The sequence below is a fragment of the Canis lupus genome, chromosome 28, assembly GCF_011100685.1.
Source record: "Canis lupus familiaris isolate Mischka breed German Shepherd chromosome 28, alternate assembly UU_Cfam_GSD_1.0, whole genome shotgun sequence".
NCBI lineage: Eukaryota > Metazoa > Chordata > Mammalia > Carnivora > Canidae > Canis > Canis lupus.
Genome location: NC_049249.1, coordinates 30,192,413 through 30,209,929, shown reverse-complemented (window position 1 = coordinate 30,209,929; position 17,517 = coordinate 30,192,413). Strand labels below are relative to the sequence as shown.

Below are 17,517 nucleotides of genomic sequence, written 5' to 3'. Positions count from 1 at the left end.
AACAACAAAACCCAAAAATAATATACAGGTTGATTTTTAAACTCCCCACTGCATCAAGACTTTAATAAAATACAACTAACTCTGAACACTTTATTATGAGCATAGAAGACAGACCTGTTTTCTAGTTTAGGAAAAAACTTGCCTTGCCAAACTAAAGTACATACAGCAAATGAAATGCCCCCTCCCCCCAAAAAAAATCCTTTCCATACTTATTTTACAAAGTCACCCAACATAATTAGCAGAGTATTAATTACAGTTAGACATGTCCCCTTCTGTGCCTTTCAGACTAAGAATACTCCAATTTCCGAGCTGACTGCAGGAACGGTAAAGGGTAAGAAGGGCTCCAGAGTGTTGTTCTCCCTCTTTCTCTCACATCTCCACAACTGTATCTGGCCTTAACCTCAGCATGACCTTCAAACCCACCTCCCATCCATAACCACATAAGCCAGGACCAGTCTCATGGTTTTGTTTTGTTTTATGAAGCATGCAGATAGGATCTTAGGAAGGTGGTTAGAATTGAAAATTGTGAAGTGAAGCGTCTATTTGCATTCATTATTCTTACCACCATCCTCATTATTTGTATTTTTGTTCTAGGAATCATGCAAAAATCGTGACAGGAAAAGAGAAACGTACACTGCCAAATGCCACCTCTACTGCAAGTCATCAGTTTTAAATGGTAATTCGAAGTGTCTGACAAAAACTCTACAAAACATATTAGAGCTCAATCTGTCAGCAAACAGCAAAAATCTGCATTACAGTAACCTTTTTCTCCCCATCACTGAATTTCAGTGGTCATAGTTTGATCAGCCTCATATAAAGAGGTGAGAACATTTTCAAGCCTCATTCTCAATAGAGGCAAGACAGATACCTAGTGGTAGACACTGCTAAAGTAAAAATCATTTATACTAACCACTGCCAAGGGGGAGAGAGAGAGAGAAAGGAGAAAAAAGGTTTGAAATTTTTGAAAAGTTAATGACAAGAAAACATGTTACTCATTCAACTATTTGCCCACTTTGTGTCCAAAACAGTAACTGGTACATAGCAAGCCTTCCATGAATATCTGTGGACTGACTGAATTAATTGTCCTTGGATGGTCATAATCGTCTGACATATGTGACAGAGTAAAGGAACAAAGTAATCATTAAGCTGGAAGTAATCTCATGCAATAATCTCACCATATTCCCTATCTTCCCTGATTCAAATACTGGCAGTACTAGAATGTCCTTAGAGATTTGTCTACTCCAGCTCCCAGATGAAGAGACAGGAAAGTTAAATGGTATCACTAAAGATAAATTGGGCTTCACATTCCAATGGGTACAAACAAAACCTCTCTTTCATAGGAAATATGTGGACTTTAGTTGCACAGTCTTAACCTATGGGAACTAGCTAAAAAGCTAGGTCTGTGGCTATGTAGTGGAGTTGTGAATTGCCTTAAATAATGCCTTAGCTTTTCTAGCCAAACAATTCCCATTCTAGAGGGCAAAATATTTTAGTGATATTTAAAAAGATTTTTTTTTTAATTTTTAGGTAGGCTGCACACCCAACGTGAGGTTCATACTCCCAGCCCTGAGATCAAGAGTCACATGCTCTAACAACTGAGCCAGCCAGGCACCTCATTTTAGTGAAACTTTTAATTCATTTTAATACAATTTTAAAATATTTGCTTAATAACTATAACTCCTTAGGATATTTTTGAGACAATTACTCACACCAATCTCAGTAAGATCTTGTATCATATATTTATTCCAAAAAAATCGGTCATCAACCTGGAAAAGGTAGAGAAAGAACAGTTCAGAAACATGTTGTCTGGAGGTTCCTCAAAGAGTTAAAAATAGATCTGCCCAAAAAAAAAAAAAAAAAAAAAAAAAAAAAATAGATCTGCCCTACGACCCAGCAATTGCACTGCTGGGGATTTACCCCAAAGATACAGATGTAATGAAACGCCGGGACACCTGCACCCCGATGTTTATAGCAGCAATGTCCACAACAGCCAAACTGTGGAAGGAGCCTCGGTGTCCATCGAAAGATGAATGAATAAAGATGATGTGGTTTATGTATACAATGGAATATTACTCAGCCATTAGAAACGACAAATACCCACCGTTTGCTTCAACGTGGATGGAACTGGAGGGTATTATGCTGAGTGAAATAAGTCAATTGGAGAAGGACAAACATTATATGGTCTCATTCATTTGGGGAATATAAAAAATAGTGAAAGGGAATAAAGGGGAAAGGAGAAAAAATAAGTGGGAAATATCAGAAAGGGAGACAGAACACGAAAGACTCTTAACTCTGGGAAAGGAACTAGGGGTGGTGGAAGGGGAGGTGGGCGGGGGATGGGGGTGACTGGGTGACGGGAACTGAGGTGGGCACTTGATGGGATGAGCACTGGGTTTTATTCTATATGTTGACAAATTGAACACCAATAAAAAATAAATTCATAAAAAAATAAATAAAATAAAATAAATAAATGAAAAGATAGCACTATTGAAAAAAGAAAAAAGAAACATGTTGTCTGTGGTTTCCTAGAGAAGCCAAATGGGTCTGAAACTGTTCTGCTCTGAGCTAGGAGAGGAGTACCTTCTGCCAAAGGGGACGGGGGTCCCTCTCCCCAGCACTCTGCCTCTGTACTGAATTGGTCAGGTCATAGGTCAAGCTATAGTAAAAAGATTCCGAGTCCATGAACATCTTCAGTAACTCCTCAAGTAATCTTCTCTCCAACTTCTCCTTTTCTTTACTTTCCTTAACCTGTAAGAAATTAATCTATTATTACCGCAGGAATTCAATGTCACAGCATTACGTGGATAATAGCCAACTTCCCAGGAGAGAAGTGAATATAATCCCAAGGACCATGCATAGATAGAGCTTTCATAAGATGAGCAGTTTGAAAACAAGTTTACTGGGAAGAAAATTACCCTTCAATTTAAAACTAATCAAAGATGAATTCTAAGCCCCTATTAGTTAAACTCTTACTTTCTTTTTATTAGGCGCAGACACATTCGATTTAATATGCGTAAAGGTCTTCAGTAGAAACTTTGAGTCATCGGGAGATGGTACAATCTTCTCTGGTTTGTTAATTCCAAAATGATGCTTCTTACAGAGCTAAATAATTAGAAGGAAACAGAAAATTGTTATTAATATCTGCTTGTTAAATGTTCAAGTATGAGTGCAGAAGTGGCCGCTACTGCTCATGCACTTTGGTCAAAAGAAAACTTCCAGATTTATTATTCAAATGACCAAGCAGATAACTGATCAAGAAAGCACACCTGTGGTTTCGAGGATTAGAAAGCTATTGTAGAGGATAAGCAAAGAATATAAGACAGGATATCCTTAGGATTTAGGAGCGGGAAATTCAGGTTAGGGTCATAATTATAGCAAGTTCTTAGTCAATACAACTGAAGAATAAAATGCTTTGGGTAGGGTTTATTAATGCTTTGAAAATTGACATCTAAGATTAAAAACATTGCAAAATACACATCTGCTGTGCTCCAGGGGCATTACTTTACAGTTAGCTGTGGAAAATATTCATTCATGCTAGTTAACTGAGGTGTTTTGGTTGAGAAGATGTCAAGAGTCTGCTCTATTGGGAATCTTAAAAGCTGGACATTCCAACCACTCTTTCTCCTTCCATCTTTACACACACTAATGGAATCAGATGAAAACCTGCTCTTTGGGACCACAGATTAGTTAAATTTGAAGAAGCAGTAAGTAGAGGCTGCAAGAAACATGCAGTCCAACTGGTAAAGATGAGGAAGAGGATGAGAACATGTTAAGAGATGGGTACAGGGGTTCTAAAGAAAGCCACCTGGTTAAAGTCAAGGGTTTTACAAGTAATTTCATGCAGCTCAACACAGAAAGCAAGTATTCTGAAAGGTACACAAAGATTCTTTTTTTTTTTTTTAAAGGTTTTATTTATTTATGAGATACAGAGAGGCGCAGAGACACAGGCAGAGGGAGAAGCAAGCTCCATGCAGAGAGCCTGACGCGGAACTCGATCCCCAGTCTCCAGGATCAGGCCCTGGGCTGAAGGTGGCGCTAAACCGCTGAGCAGTCCGGGCTGCCCTACACAAAGATTCTATTAACCATATGCAGTAATTCCATTTTTTCAACATACTAGTTGTATTACTATGCTAAGTGGCAGACTCTCATTAAGAACATTACTAAGTGCCTATTATAACTGGTTTCTTACTAAATAATTACCACTACTAGGGTGTTTCTAATCACTTGGGTTTTGCAACTTGATTACAACTTTTTGCCACTCCTGCTCTACCAGTGAACACACGGGGACTAAAGATGAAGTTGCGGGATCCCCGGGTGGCGCAGCAGTTTAGCACCCCCTTCAGCCCGGGGTGCAATCCTGGAGACCCGGGGTCGGGTCCCGCATCAGGCTCCCTGCATGGAGCCTGCTTCTCCCTCTGCCTGTGTCTCTGTCTCTGTCTCTCTCTCTCTCTCTATTGTGAATAAATAAATAAAATCTAAAAAAAAAAAAAAAAAAAAGATAAAGTTGCTCACAGTCGTCCTGCCAAAAGTGGGCTAACAATTTCCCAAAAAGTGAGCAAAAGTAACAAGATCTCAAGTTGATAGGGAAGGAGAGAAGAATTAAGCAAACGGACACGGCTCCAGGAGCTCTCTCTTCCCCGCCTTCCCCAGGGCACCTCCCATCAGCATAGAAACACACCTTCAGTTGATGCCTCTTCCTCTGCCAACCAGTGTCCCACTCCTTTGTACTCCTCATTACGCCCAACCCCTCTTCTCCCATGTCTCTCCTTAGCCACTCCAGTCTGCCGTCAGCCCCCTACTACTCCGCCTACACTGCTATCTTCATTGTGACCAACACGATGAAGCTTCTATTTTGCTAAGCCCAGTGGTGGATTCTTGGTCCTTAAACTCTCAGTAGTATCTGACACAGTTCGTTGCTCCCTCATCCTCTCTGCTACACTGTACACTTGGCTTTCACTGGTCTTCCTTCTTTATATCTTTTACTGGTTCCTTTCTGACCATTTGACTTCTTAATGTCTTGACCACCACGAGATTCAGTTCTTGACCCTCATCTCTATTTACATTTACTTCCCTGGTAATTTCTCCCAGTCTCATGGCTTCAGATATCTTCTATATGCCAACTCCTCCCTCTCAAATGGATATTTCCAGCCCAGCTCTCTCTAGACTCAAAATTCTAGATTCACAAATCCCAATATTTCCACTTGAATTTCCACCAGGCATCTCAAGCTCAACCAGTCCAAAATCAGATGCTCATCTTCCCTCTACTGCCTTCACCACCTACCACTTTCTTCCCCTTGCTTACTACACTGTGTCCACACTGGCCTCCTTGCTGCTCTTCAACATGTTGGAATACTTACACCTTGGGGACTCTATCCTAGCTGTCCTTTCTGCCCGTACACCCCCTCCCCAGACCTTTTACCACAATCTCTCCACCCCTGGGCACTTTCCCCACTACCCTTACTCTGTCCAACTTGTATTTCCCATAGCATATATTATTTCCCAATGTACTACATAACACATAATTATTATTATGCAGATGTTTATTGTCTGACTTCCATCTACTATACTGGAAGTTTTATAATGGCAGACATGTTTGTTTTATTGACTCCTGCATCTCTAATCCCTTAGTAGTACTTCACATAAGAGGTCTCAATAAATATTTGTTAAATGAATGGATAATCTCTGATGGTAAAATATAAACGGCAACCTCCAGATTCATACATTGAGCATGCATATAGGTAGTCCTGGGAAAACAGTAACTCCCCCTTTTCCATGAATATACCCTACACACCCCCATCTTCATTGGTGCAGATTCACTGGGGCAGTAGAGAAGCATTTTTGAAAAGACGCTCTCCCAATGTCCACAATAGCCAAACCGTGGAAGGAGCCTCGGTGTCCATCGAAAGATGAATGGATAAAGAAGATGTGCTTTATGTATACAATGGAATATTACTCAGCCATTAGAAACGACAAATACCCACCATTTGCTTCAATGTGGATGGAACTGGAGGGTATTATGCTGAGTGAAGTAAGTCAATCGGAGAAGGACAAACAGTGTATGTTCTCATTCATTTGCGGAATATAAATAATAGTGAAAGGGAATATAAGGGAAGGGAGAAGAAATGTGTGGGAAATATCAGAAAGGGAGACAGAACATAAAGACTCCTAACTCTGGGAAACGAACTAGGGGTGGTGGAAGGGAGGAGGGTGGAGGGTGGGGGTGAATGGGTGACGGGCACTGAGGGGGGCACTTGACGGGATGAGCACTGGGTGTTATTCTGTATGTTGGAAAATTGAACACCAATAAAAAATTAGTTTATTAAAAAAAATGAAAAGACGCTCTCCCATTAGTCCCGTTGCTGCTTCTGCTTATGACACCAAGCAACTGTTGATTAGCAATTTTTATATAGAATGTTAGTAATTATCTAGTCATATTAATAACACTCTTACATGCCCAAACCTAGTTATAGACTGTTGCAATTTTAGTTTCCAAAACTGGATGTTATGCATTTGTCACACAGTTATTCCTTAAGAATATTCAAGCCAGCAAAATATCCCCCAGGAATATTTCAAAGCTGATGCTCAAGACCTAGCTATTCTAAAGTAACCTTGTAGCACCACACCTTGCCTGCATCCATGGATTCCTCACTCTTAGGAGGAGGGGAGTCCCTTTTTCTCTGCAAGGCTAGTTTCCTGCTACGTCCCGAGGACCAGGACCCTTCATTCACTCCTCTCTGCATTGTTCCGATCTCTAGGAGCCCCTCTCTTACCATCTTTTAACCTTGTTCGAGTTTACCAGAATATGTATTTTTTTAATCCATTCCTCAACCCTAGAATCTCCTCTGAGTTAGCAGGGTACAAATGGTTCAAGTGACTGCTAATTGTGAGAACATGGTCTAGTTGATGTAGGTCAAAGAATGAAAGGCCAATGGGACCTCCTGGGCAGAGTAAAACCAGGACCTTTTCAACTCTGAGAAGGATAAACCTTATTCTCTAAGAACAGGACACTAACAATCACTCCTGTGGTCTCTTCCTCTGGTCCTCACGACTCTGGGCTCTTCCCTCCTCTCACTGCTCCTTTTCAGTCTTCTTCCTTGGCATCTCTTTCTGTCTCTAAACACAGTGGTATTTCCCAACGTTCTGCCTTAGCTCTCTTCCCCTTCTTCATGCAGCCTAGAAAACACTGTCCTCTCCTAATTTTAACTACTGGTATGTTTACATATTTCTAAAGCCATTCTTTTGCTTTGAGTTCATGAGTTCATTTTGAGTTCACAAAAATATAACATCTCCCAGCTACTGACACACTAGTCCCTCAAATTCAGCATCTCCCAGTCTAATCAACATTTGTTTCCCAAATCTTGTTCCTTTTCTGGTTGCCCTACCTCACTGATGACACTACTCTACTGGATCCCTTAAGAAAGAAACCAAGTGGTCATTTTCCATTATTTTCCTCTATTATCTCTCCTACCAATCCCAATTACCTCATGCTGATTGCCAGTGTGTTCATTCACATCCTTACCTTTTGCCCAGATTAGTATTTCTTAAGGCAGGTGCTACCAGCTTAACAGACAGAAGAATTCTTTATGAATGATTATCCCATACAGAATAGACAACCTAACAAGCCTCCTCTCGTGAGCTGGGGAGTCGCACTTCAGCACCAGACTTCGGCGCTGTGCATGGTCCCAGGGCCCCATCTCTCCTATAGCCCTTTGTTAAGTTACTCTGCAGGGGCCAAATCTCCAGTTCCCACTTCCTTATTCTGGACCCAGAACCCAGGAGGCCTAGGGTCTCAGTTCAATTGACCACCCACTGAAGATGAGATACTGCTTCTCTCTAGGCCTGGCAATGTCTTTTGCTTTTTTTTCCTTTTTCTTTCTTTTTAAAACAATCTACCCCCTTCCTCGGCTTGGAACACAACCCAATCCCAATATCCCTTAACTTTCTTATCTACAACCCTCAAATCCAAAAATCTCTGAAACCTAGAAGTTCATTTTTTAAGTTTGTAACAAATTCATTTAATGGCTAAATATGCCCGGAATAGATATGAGGCTGTTATTAGTCATCCTTTATACCCCATAGTATGAATATTCGTAAGACTCTTCAATAAATATTAATGTAATGTATTATGGGGTAATGCCCAGACTCACTGGGTACATATTGAATACATGGACTAGCCTTTTGAAACTCCCCCAAATCCTGAACTCAAATATGGCCCCAAGTTTTTCAGAGGACTGTGATCTCTACAGGAGAGCACAAACTCATGATACCATCTTAATCTGGAAATCTCTTTCTGTCTCTTAAACCAATTTTTCTAAACAGATTTAAATTTACCTTAAACAATTCAAAAAATATTTTAGAGTCTTCCACATTGTTACCTTTAGAAAAGTATAGACCACTATCATTTTTAAAAGGGTAACAATTTGAAAAAAATAAAAATAAAAAAAAAATAAAAGGGTAACAATTTTTTTTTGAAGCAGGCTACCATTTTTAAAAACGTTTTTGTTATAATTACCCAGTGTTCATCATGACAAGCACATCCTTTAATCCTAAAAGGGTTAAATTTAGTCTTACTAAAGATCTAAGATAGAGAAAATAACTTCTTGGGATCACATCCAGTCCGAAGATGCTTTGTTTAGACAGAGCTCTTAGAATTACAACATACAGTGCTGATAGTGGGATCATCTTCCCTTTCCCAGAGGCCCAGCCAGTTCTGTACAGTATGTGCTTAAGCCCTTATTCACAGCTTTGATACACATCATCTCAAAAAGAAAACCACCACCACAAGCTCCCTGATGGTCCTCTAGTTTTTCTATTACTGTAGCCACTTATAGTTCACAACCAAGATTAAGGGCTGATGTTACTGCTACTGTTTAAGAAAAGGAAAATAGATGATTTTACTTTAAAAGTTGTTATCTATGTCCATCTGGAGCTAAAATTTTAAACAGATGTCTAGAGGGAAACTAAATATGGAAAATGATACAGTTATCTATTAAGGCAATGAGATACACCAAGTAAGATATGCAGACATGGGACAGAAGCCTATAAAACTTTAAAGGATATTTTCTCAAAAGAAAGAACATCTATATTCTTGTCTATTTGAACCCCAAGGATTCTTCATACCCTTGTATAGATCATTTTTTAAAAATGGCACACTGCTTTGAAAAACAGTCTGGTGGTTCCTCAAAAGGTTAAACATAGAGTTATCATGTGACCCAGCAATTCCTCCTAGGTGGACACCCTAGAGAAAAGAAAACACATGTCTACCAAAAACTTGTGCATGAATGTTCACAGAATTATTCAGCATAGCCAAAAAGTGAAAACAATCCAAATATCCATCAACTGATGAATGAATAGATAAAATGCAATGTATCCATATGTGGGATGAAAAGCAATTAAGTACTGCTATATACAAACAACTGGCATCCACCTTGAGAACACTATGCCAAGTAAACCAAAGCCAATCACAAAAGGCCATGTATTATGTGATTCCATTTATAAGAAAGGTTCAGAAGAAGCAAGTTTAGAGAGACAAAGTAGATCAGTGGTTGTTTAGGACTAAGGGAACTAGGATTCGGAGAGAAATGAGGAGTGACCGCCAATGAGCACAGGGCTTCTTCATGAAGAACATGCATGAATATGTTCTAAACCGATTGAAAGCCACTGAATTATATACTGCAAATGCGTGAACTGTATAGTATGTCAATTTTTTTTAAATTGCCAAACAAACATTATACTTGAGGTAAAAAGGTAACCAAGGCAGAAAACTAGAAAATTTATTAATTCCAGATTCTGGAATAAGATTGCTCCTGCTCCTCTAATAAAGTCCTAGCAAATCTGAGAATAGTGACTACACTAAAGAGCCTGAGGCCCTGCTAGGAAAGGGTAAGGACACTGAAAGTGATACACAGGCAGCCAAATTAGAAAGACATAGAAAGAAATGTAAGACTTGGTTTTGTTTTTTAAAAATCTGTTTATATGCATATGTATGTTTATGAAAAATAATAGGAGTTAAAGCAGAAAAAATATGCAAAAATGCATATGATGAAAACTATTCTGAAAATTTGAAAGTAATACTGTTCCTTCAAAGAGCTTAGGGCAAATAGAAATAACCACTAAAACTCACTAGAATATGGACAATGATTACTTCTAAGAAGTGGGTTTTTTTCCTTCTCATTTACAATTTAGTACATCAAAACAAATCAAAACAAACAAAAATTATCAAGCTTCTAAAACATCCTTTTAAATGCATTTATATGGAAACTGAAATAAAGGTCCCAAAGACTTAAATTAACATGTCAGAAAATAAGCAAGCAATTCATGATTTCCACATAGCTGTTCTTTGCCCTTCCTCCTATTATTCACTGCTGGAAAGGAGCTCTAAATCTACTACCAGGGTCCCCAGGCTTAATGCTCAGACCAGAATGCCAGCCCAAGGGGCGCTCCCCATCAAGGCAAAGACTGGTGACAGAAAGCCATGCTGATCTTTCGGTTTGTCAGCAAAGCCATCCAAAGACACTGATGACAAATTAATTGGCTTAGTAAACTAACAGAATTTTGCTCTTCCCCACAATAAAATGTAAACAAAAATTACAAACACCTGCCTTTAATAGGCCTAATTACTACCTAAGTGATTTGTCTCTGGATCAGCAATAATGAATAAGTGAATAATCTTCTAGCTCTACTACCAATAAAGAGAAATATTTTATTCAAAATTTTATTTTTTGATTCCTGTAATAAAGAGAATATCAGGGTCCTCTTAAATTCACTTTTAAAGATTATATTTATTTGAGAGAGAGAGAGAGAGAGAATGAGAGTGAGTGAGCGATGGGAGGAGCAGAGGCAGAGAGAGAAGCAGACTCCCCACTGAGCAGGGAGCCCAACATGGGGCTCAAACCCAGGACCCTAGGACCTGAGCCAAAGGCAGATGTTTAACCAGGGGAGCCACCCAGGTGCTCCCTTTTAACTTCATTTTAATGTTGGTTTCTTAAAATTAGCTCATCAAATTACCAGTAAAAGCTGAAGCATAAAAATAGCTATATTTTTACTTATTTTTATTTTTATTTTTTTTAAATCTTTTTTTTTTTAATTTATTTATGATAGTCACAGAGAGAGAGAGAGAGAGAGAGAGGCAGAGACACAGGCAGAGGGAGAAGCAGGCTCCATGCACCGGGAGCCTGACGTGGGATTCGATCCCGGGTCTCCAGGATCGCGCCCTGGGCCAAAGGCAGGCGCCAAACCGCTGCGCCACCCAGGGATCCCTATTTTTACTTATTTTTAAAACAATTTAGCCCTGTCCCCAAACATCCTCCCCAAGAGCCCAGCCTAGAAAAATATGGATTAAATTGTGGGGCAGTAGATGCTGTTACCTGTTACCTGCTACCCTTTTAACTTCATTTTAATGCTGGTTTCTTAAAATTAGATCATCAAATTTTAATTCGGATTAAAATAGCTGAAGCATAAAAATAGCTATATTTTTACTTATTTTTAAAACAATTTAACCATGTCCCCAAACACCCTCCCCAAGAGCCCAGCCTAGAAAAATATGGATTAAATTGTGGGGCAGTAGATGCTATGTTACCTGTTACCTGCTATTTAGGTAAGAGGGTGGCAGCTCAGAGTGATACAGGACCAGATGGCCTGTGGCCAGGTCCAGACCCCACCATTTGCCAGCTGTGACTTAAGACTCCTTTCTTCATCTGTACAGTGTGGATCCATTAGTATTTACCTTACAGAGTGATCTATGGGATTAAATATGATAATCCACATAACTTTCAGAGCTTCCCACATCACAGTGATCAAGATAGCCTAGGACTGGGGCGCTTAGGTGGCTTAGTTGGTTGAGCAGCTGACTCTTGATTTCGGCTCAGGCCATGATATTGGGGTCATGAGATCAAGCCCCATGTCAGGCTCCCCATTCAGCATGGTGTCTGCTTGAGATTCTGTCTCTCTGCACCACCCCCATGTGAGCGCTCTCTAAAATAAATAAATCTTTTTAAAAAGAGAGAGAGAGAGAGAGCCTAGGACTAGGGCAGAGTGATAACACCCCTAGATGCCAATTCTTGCACCAACAGCAAACATAATACAAATGCTTTTGTGTGCTACTTCTACCAGATGGTGGTACAGTGTGGTAAAAAATACTGGCCCTGGGAAATCTCATTATTTTGGCCTTAAGTCTCTCTATTGCAGGCTTGGTTCCTTCCTGAAAAATTAAAAGATTGCACTAGATCAATGGATTCTTTCTTTGAGAAAAAAAAAAAAAACTTAAAAAAATTATAAAAGAAATATATGCTTAGAAAAATTTCAAGAAATACAGATTTAAAAAGGATATAGAGTAAGTTAAATCTCATCTTCTTAACTATCCTCTCTCTCCCCCAAATCAGGAGTTTTCAAACTGTACTATGCAGAACCCTAGGGCTCCCTAGGAGCAGAAAGTGGTTTTCCATAAGAGGCCACCTGGGCTGGATCCCAAGGATCTTCTCCCCCACATCACCACCTCAACCAAAGCCGCCTCTGCTTTTATGCATCTGTTATACTGGATTTCACAGATCTTGAAACAAAGTTTCCACTACTGAAGTGAAGTTTGAAAACCACAGGATTCAATTACTTTAAAAATATTATCTAGCTCTAGAATTAAGATTTTGGTCTATTAACCAAATCCTCATATTTGTTACTATATTTATACCAAGTTACCATAAAACTTCCTGAGACTTCCACCTTACCTCTAGCTCAAGATCCTGAGGCTCCATCTCAGAAAGTGACAGCACAGCAATTTTGGTGACTTTACAGACCTCATGGTCTCCTGGAAGTTTGCCCACCAATGCTTTCTGCCGAATTAAAATAAGCCACCATGGAAGATCTGAAAGAGAAAAGTCACACTAATGTCTGGTATCTATAAAATGCTACTATCCTGGCAAGCTGAAGAATAATCTAACAACAAAATATACATACGATATAACACTTTAAAGTAAAGCACATGACAAAGATATATAAATGGCCATCAAGACAAACATTATATGGTCTCATTCATTTGGGGAATATAAAAAATAGTGAAAGGGAATATAGGGGAAAGGAGAGAAAATAAGTGGGAAATATCAGTGAGAGTGACAGAACATGAGAGACTCCTAACTCTGGAAACTGAACAATGGGTAGTGGAAGGGGAGGTGGGTGGGGGGTTGGGATGACTGGGTGACGGGCACTGGTGGGGGGGCACCTGACGGGGTGAGCACTGGGTGTTATGCTATATGTTGGCAAATTGAACTCCAATAAAAAAATATACAAAAATTTAAAAAATGGGGCAGCCCGGGTGGCTCAGCAGTTTGGCATTGCCTTCAGCCCAGGGCCTGATCCAGTCCCATGTCGGGCTCCCTGCACGGAGCCTGCTTTGTCCTCTGTCTGTGTCTCTGCCTCTCTCTGTCTCTCTCTCATGAATGAATAAATAAAATCTTATAAATAAATAAATAAATAAATAAATAGCCTTCAACATGTGAAAAGATGTTCAATCTCACTTATAACGAGAGAGATGGAAACTGAAATGCAGTGACATCATTTCATCCATCAGACTGCGGAAAATATGAAGGTACGAGAGCACATTCCCTAACAAGGCTGTGGGAACGAGAGGCAATGTCATACAGTTCTGGTGGGAATACAAACAGATACAACTTTTCTGGAGGAAAATTTAGTGATACCTAATAATAAAACATGCACTTACCTTTAACATAGCAATTCCACCCTTGAGTTTACCCTGAAAATACACAATCAACCCAAAAGTATGTACACTCAAGTTTATTCATTGTAGCAGTCTGTGACTGCAAGATATTGGAAACAACTTAATTGTCCAAAAATAGGAGAATGGCTGAATAAACTAGGACACATCCACTCAGTGGAGTACTATGCAGAGAGTAAAGAAGAATTAGGCATGTTCTAGGAACTGATGAGGAATGATTCTTGATTATATTACATGGATAAAGATATATTTATAGAACAAGGAGATATTAAAATCATATAAGACTTTATATTATTAAATCAAAGCACAAAAGAATATCAAGAGTATGCCACCCTTTATGTAAGAAAGCAGATATGAGGGGCACCTGGGTGGTTCAGTCAATTAAGTGCTGGCCTCTCAGGGTCATGATATGGAGTCCTAGTCAGGCTCTGCCCTTAGCAGGGAGTCTGCTTGGGATTCTCTCTCCCTCTCTCCTTCTCCCCCTCCCCCTGCATATGTATGTGGGCTTGCTCTCTAAAATAAATAAATCTTTTAAAAAAAGATATGAGAAAATATGCATATATCTGCAATTTACACACCAAAAATAAGAGCAATAAACTAGAAATTAATGAGACTGGTTATCTACAGAGGATAGGCAGAAACAGGATGGAAGAAGGGAGATCAGGGGAAGTGACAGTTCTCGGAGTATACCTTTTTTTTTTTTTTTTTTTTTTAAAGATTTTATTTATTTATTCATGAGAGAGAGAGAGGCAGAAACACAGGCAGAGGGAGAAGCAGGCTCCATGCAGGGAGCCCAACATGAGACTCGATCCCAGGTCTCCAGGATCAAACCCTAGGCCAAAGGTGGCACTAAACCACTGAGCCACCAGGGCTGCCCATGAGTATACCCTTTTATATAGTTCTGACTAGTGATGTCTCCCTTCTCAAAAATAAATAGTTCCTTTCAATGGCAGCGGGGGAAGGACAGAGAGAGGACAACTCAAAACAAAATGCAAACACTAATTCAACTGTGCTTCAAACGAAAAGTGTAACCACACTATTAGAAAAAAACGCACCTAAATAACTATGGAAAACAAAAGACAAAAAGAACTGCATATAATATTGTACTCTGGTGAGTGACTTTGTTGGAAGGATATGAGTTAGCAATTCCAAAACTACTTTATGTGTACACTAGCACTTATAGCAAATAATAGACTGAGGAGAATGGGCAATCGTGGGGGAGGGGGGGAGTGGTATGATGGTAAAACAAACTAAAGAATCTTTAATAAATACAAGAATTGTTGGCCTCTATCCAGAGGCCCAACAATTATCTTCCTAATCATAATTTTTACTTCTCACAAAAGATTTTTAATTAAATGGGAAATGGTCTATGAAAGACAGCATGCAAATACAATTTTTCAGTTCATGAAGTTACACTCTTAAAAAAATACTACCTAACTAGCAACAAACATTAAAATAATTGAAATAGTGCTTCAGTAATTTCTTGTGGAAAACCAACATGACGGATATATATTTACCATATAAAAAATGTTCTTAAAAGAGAAATACAGTATTTCAATTTCCCCTAAATATCAATCAACTCTCATGTTAGGGATCATGCTCTGAAGATGTGCTTTAGGCATTTCAAAAATGCAAGAGTTTGGAAGAGTTTCATAATTCTTTATAAAGTAGGGTGGAAATTTACTATAAAGCTTCAAAGCTTTTACAGGCTATTTCATTATTCATTATCATTAAACATTAACCAAAGACCTACCATGGGCTAGGGAGTATTTCAGGCATGGATCAAGATCAGTTATCAAGCACCTATCATATAATAAATCAAATACGTAATAAATAAAGCATATCATACTTGTTCTTCAGAAGGGTAAGAGTTAGCAACAAATAATATACTGTTGCATATGTCAATACATTTTGTTGAATAAAACAAAATACTTACCATTGGTCTCCTAATCTCACAGGAATAATTTCTATTTTACACTGAACAGATTAAAGCATTGGCAGCTGACCAGACAAGCCAACACTGTGAAGCCCTTTTCCTACTTCATGCCTTCTTACTGGAGTTTACTTGGGATACATTTCATATTAACATTGCAAATTATGATTTTTTTTTGCAAATTATGATTTTAATAAATCACAGCAATGAAAAACACAATGTGCATAATCAAATGTAATAAAGATCCTTCCAATAAAACATCTAATAATTGCATAGTGCCAAAACATTAACCTTCGAGCAAAGGTTTTACTCCATACATAAACTCACTTGGGAAACCAAAAGGCATCATTTTTTTCACAAATACTGCCAACACTGAAACACAACTTACAAATTCAAATACACTTTAGAAAAAATGTGAAAAATTGAAGTGCTTTTTAAAAATATATATATTATGGGCTGAAGTTCAATAGATCTAGGGAGTTAGGATGAAGATTAAATATGAGAAAATATAATGTAAATGATCAAACAATAGAGAATCTGTAAATAGCAGCCTTCCCTTCTCAGAAAAAGCTTTAAGGTTCTGGACTTTGAGGTCAGAACTTAGGCTTGAATTTTAGCTCACCATTTATTATTATTTTTTAAAAGATCTCATTTATTTGAGAGAGAGTGCGCGAGTCAGCACGAGTGGTAGAGGCAGAGGGAGGAGAGAATCCCAAGCAGACTCCACTGAGCACAGACTTGACACAGAGCTCCAACCCAGGATCCTGAGATCATGACCTCAGTCGAAACCAAGCATCCAACACTTAGCTGACTAAGCCATCCGAGTGCCCCTACCTCATCACTTATTTACCTTTCACTTGGCAGCACAATATTTGACTGACTTCTTCCGGTTTTCTCATCTGTGGAATGGGATAAAACTGTCTGCTGCAGAGAGTAGCTATGAGGGTTAAATAATTTTTATAATTCATGTTATTATTACTGAGAGCGAATGTTTACCAGATAGCAAAATATACTATGAAGCTATGGTAAATAAAACAATGGGGTACTGGTATAAGTACGGTCAAATGAATACCAGAGTAGAACAGACACAGACTCATATAATTTGGGCACCTAGTACATGATGATTAAAGAGGGGGGAAGAGTGAATGTCATGAAACGGTGTTGAAACATATTTGTGGATAAACAAATTATCTGAAGTCTGCTTTTAAATCACTTAGCAGTTAGGAGTGTGGGGTTCATGGGTTAAAAAAATGTCTTTTTACTGTTGAGCTTCCATCCAGATCTATGAACTGCATTGGGTTAACTGTGCTCTTAAGTCTTTTAATCTCCTGTTTTCAGTCAGTCTCACACATCGACCAAAAAAGAAAACATGAAAAGTAAAATAAGGGAACAGATATCGACTAGTTACAATTGAAGTAAATTGGGATGATGAAAATGTTTTGGGATTAGTGATGGTCGTACAATCTTGAGAATATATCAACAGCCACTGACTTGTTCACTTTTAAAAAGGGTGACTTTTATGGCATGTGGATTACATCTCAATTTTTTTTAAAGCGCATTCTAAAAACAAAACAAACTTGTTAGGAGTTTTAACCTAGTGAAGCAGAGAATAAAAAACTAAAAAAAGTGTATTTTCTCCCAAAGACAAAGGTAAAGTTAGAACAGCCTCCTAATTCTTGAAATACATCAACACCTCTCCAAACAGCTACCTCTTTTCACTAGTGTTCAAAAGGTAATTAAAATTATCACAATGGAAAGAAAATGAAGATTTTGAATTGAACACAAGCTATCTCCAAGCAAACTCACTGACTCTAGAAAACAAAGCAAAACAAACAAAAAACTCAGGGAAAACAATAGTAAT

The 17,517-nt window shown here is 38.7% G+C and overlaps 1 protein-coding gene across 1 annotated transcript in view; it reads right to left on the bottom strand.

Moving 5' to 3' along the window:
- INPP5F (inositol polyphosphate-5-phosphatase F) overlaps positions 1-17,517 on the bottom strand; it is an 87,248-nt gene that overhangs the window by 35,232 nt on the left and 34,499 nt on the right. The window contains exons 3-6 of the mRNA XM_038578965.1: positions 12,720-12,856; positions 2,974-3,102; positions 2,581-2,748; positions 1,710-1,766 (exon numbers count right to left, since the gene is read on the bottom strand). Coding sequence (XP_038434893.1) covers positions 1,710-1,766; positions 2,581-2,748; positions 2,974-3,102; positions 12,720-12,856 — 491 coding nt within the window. The remainder of the gene's footprint in view (positions 1-1,709; positions 1,767-2,580; positions 2,749-2,973; positions 3,103-12,719; positions 12,857-17,517) is intronic.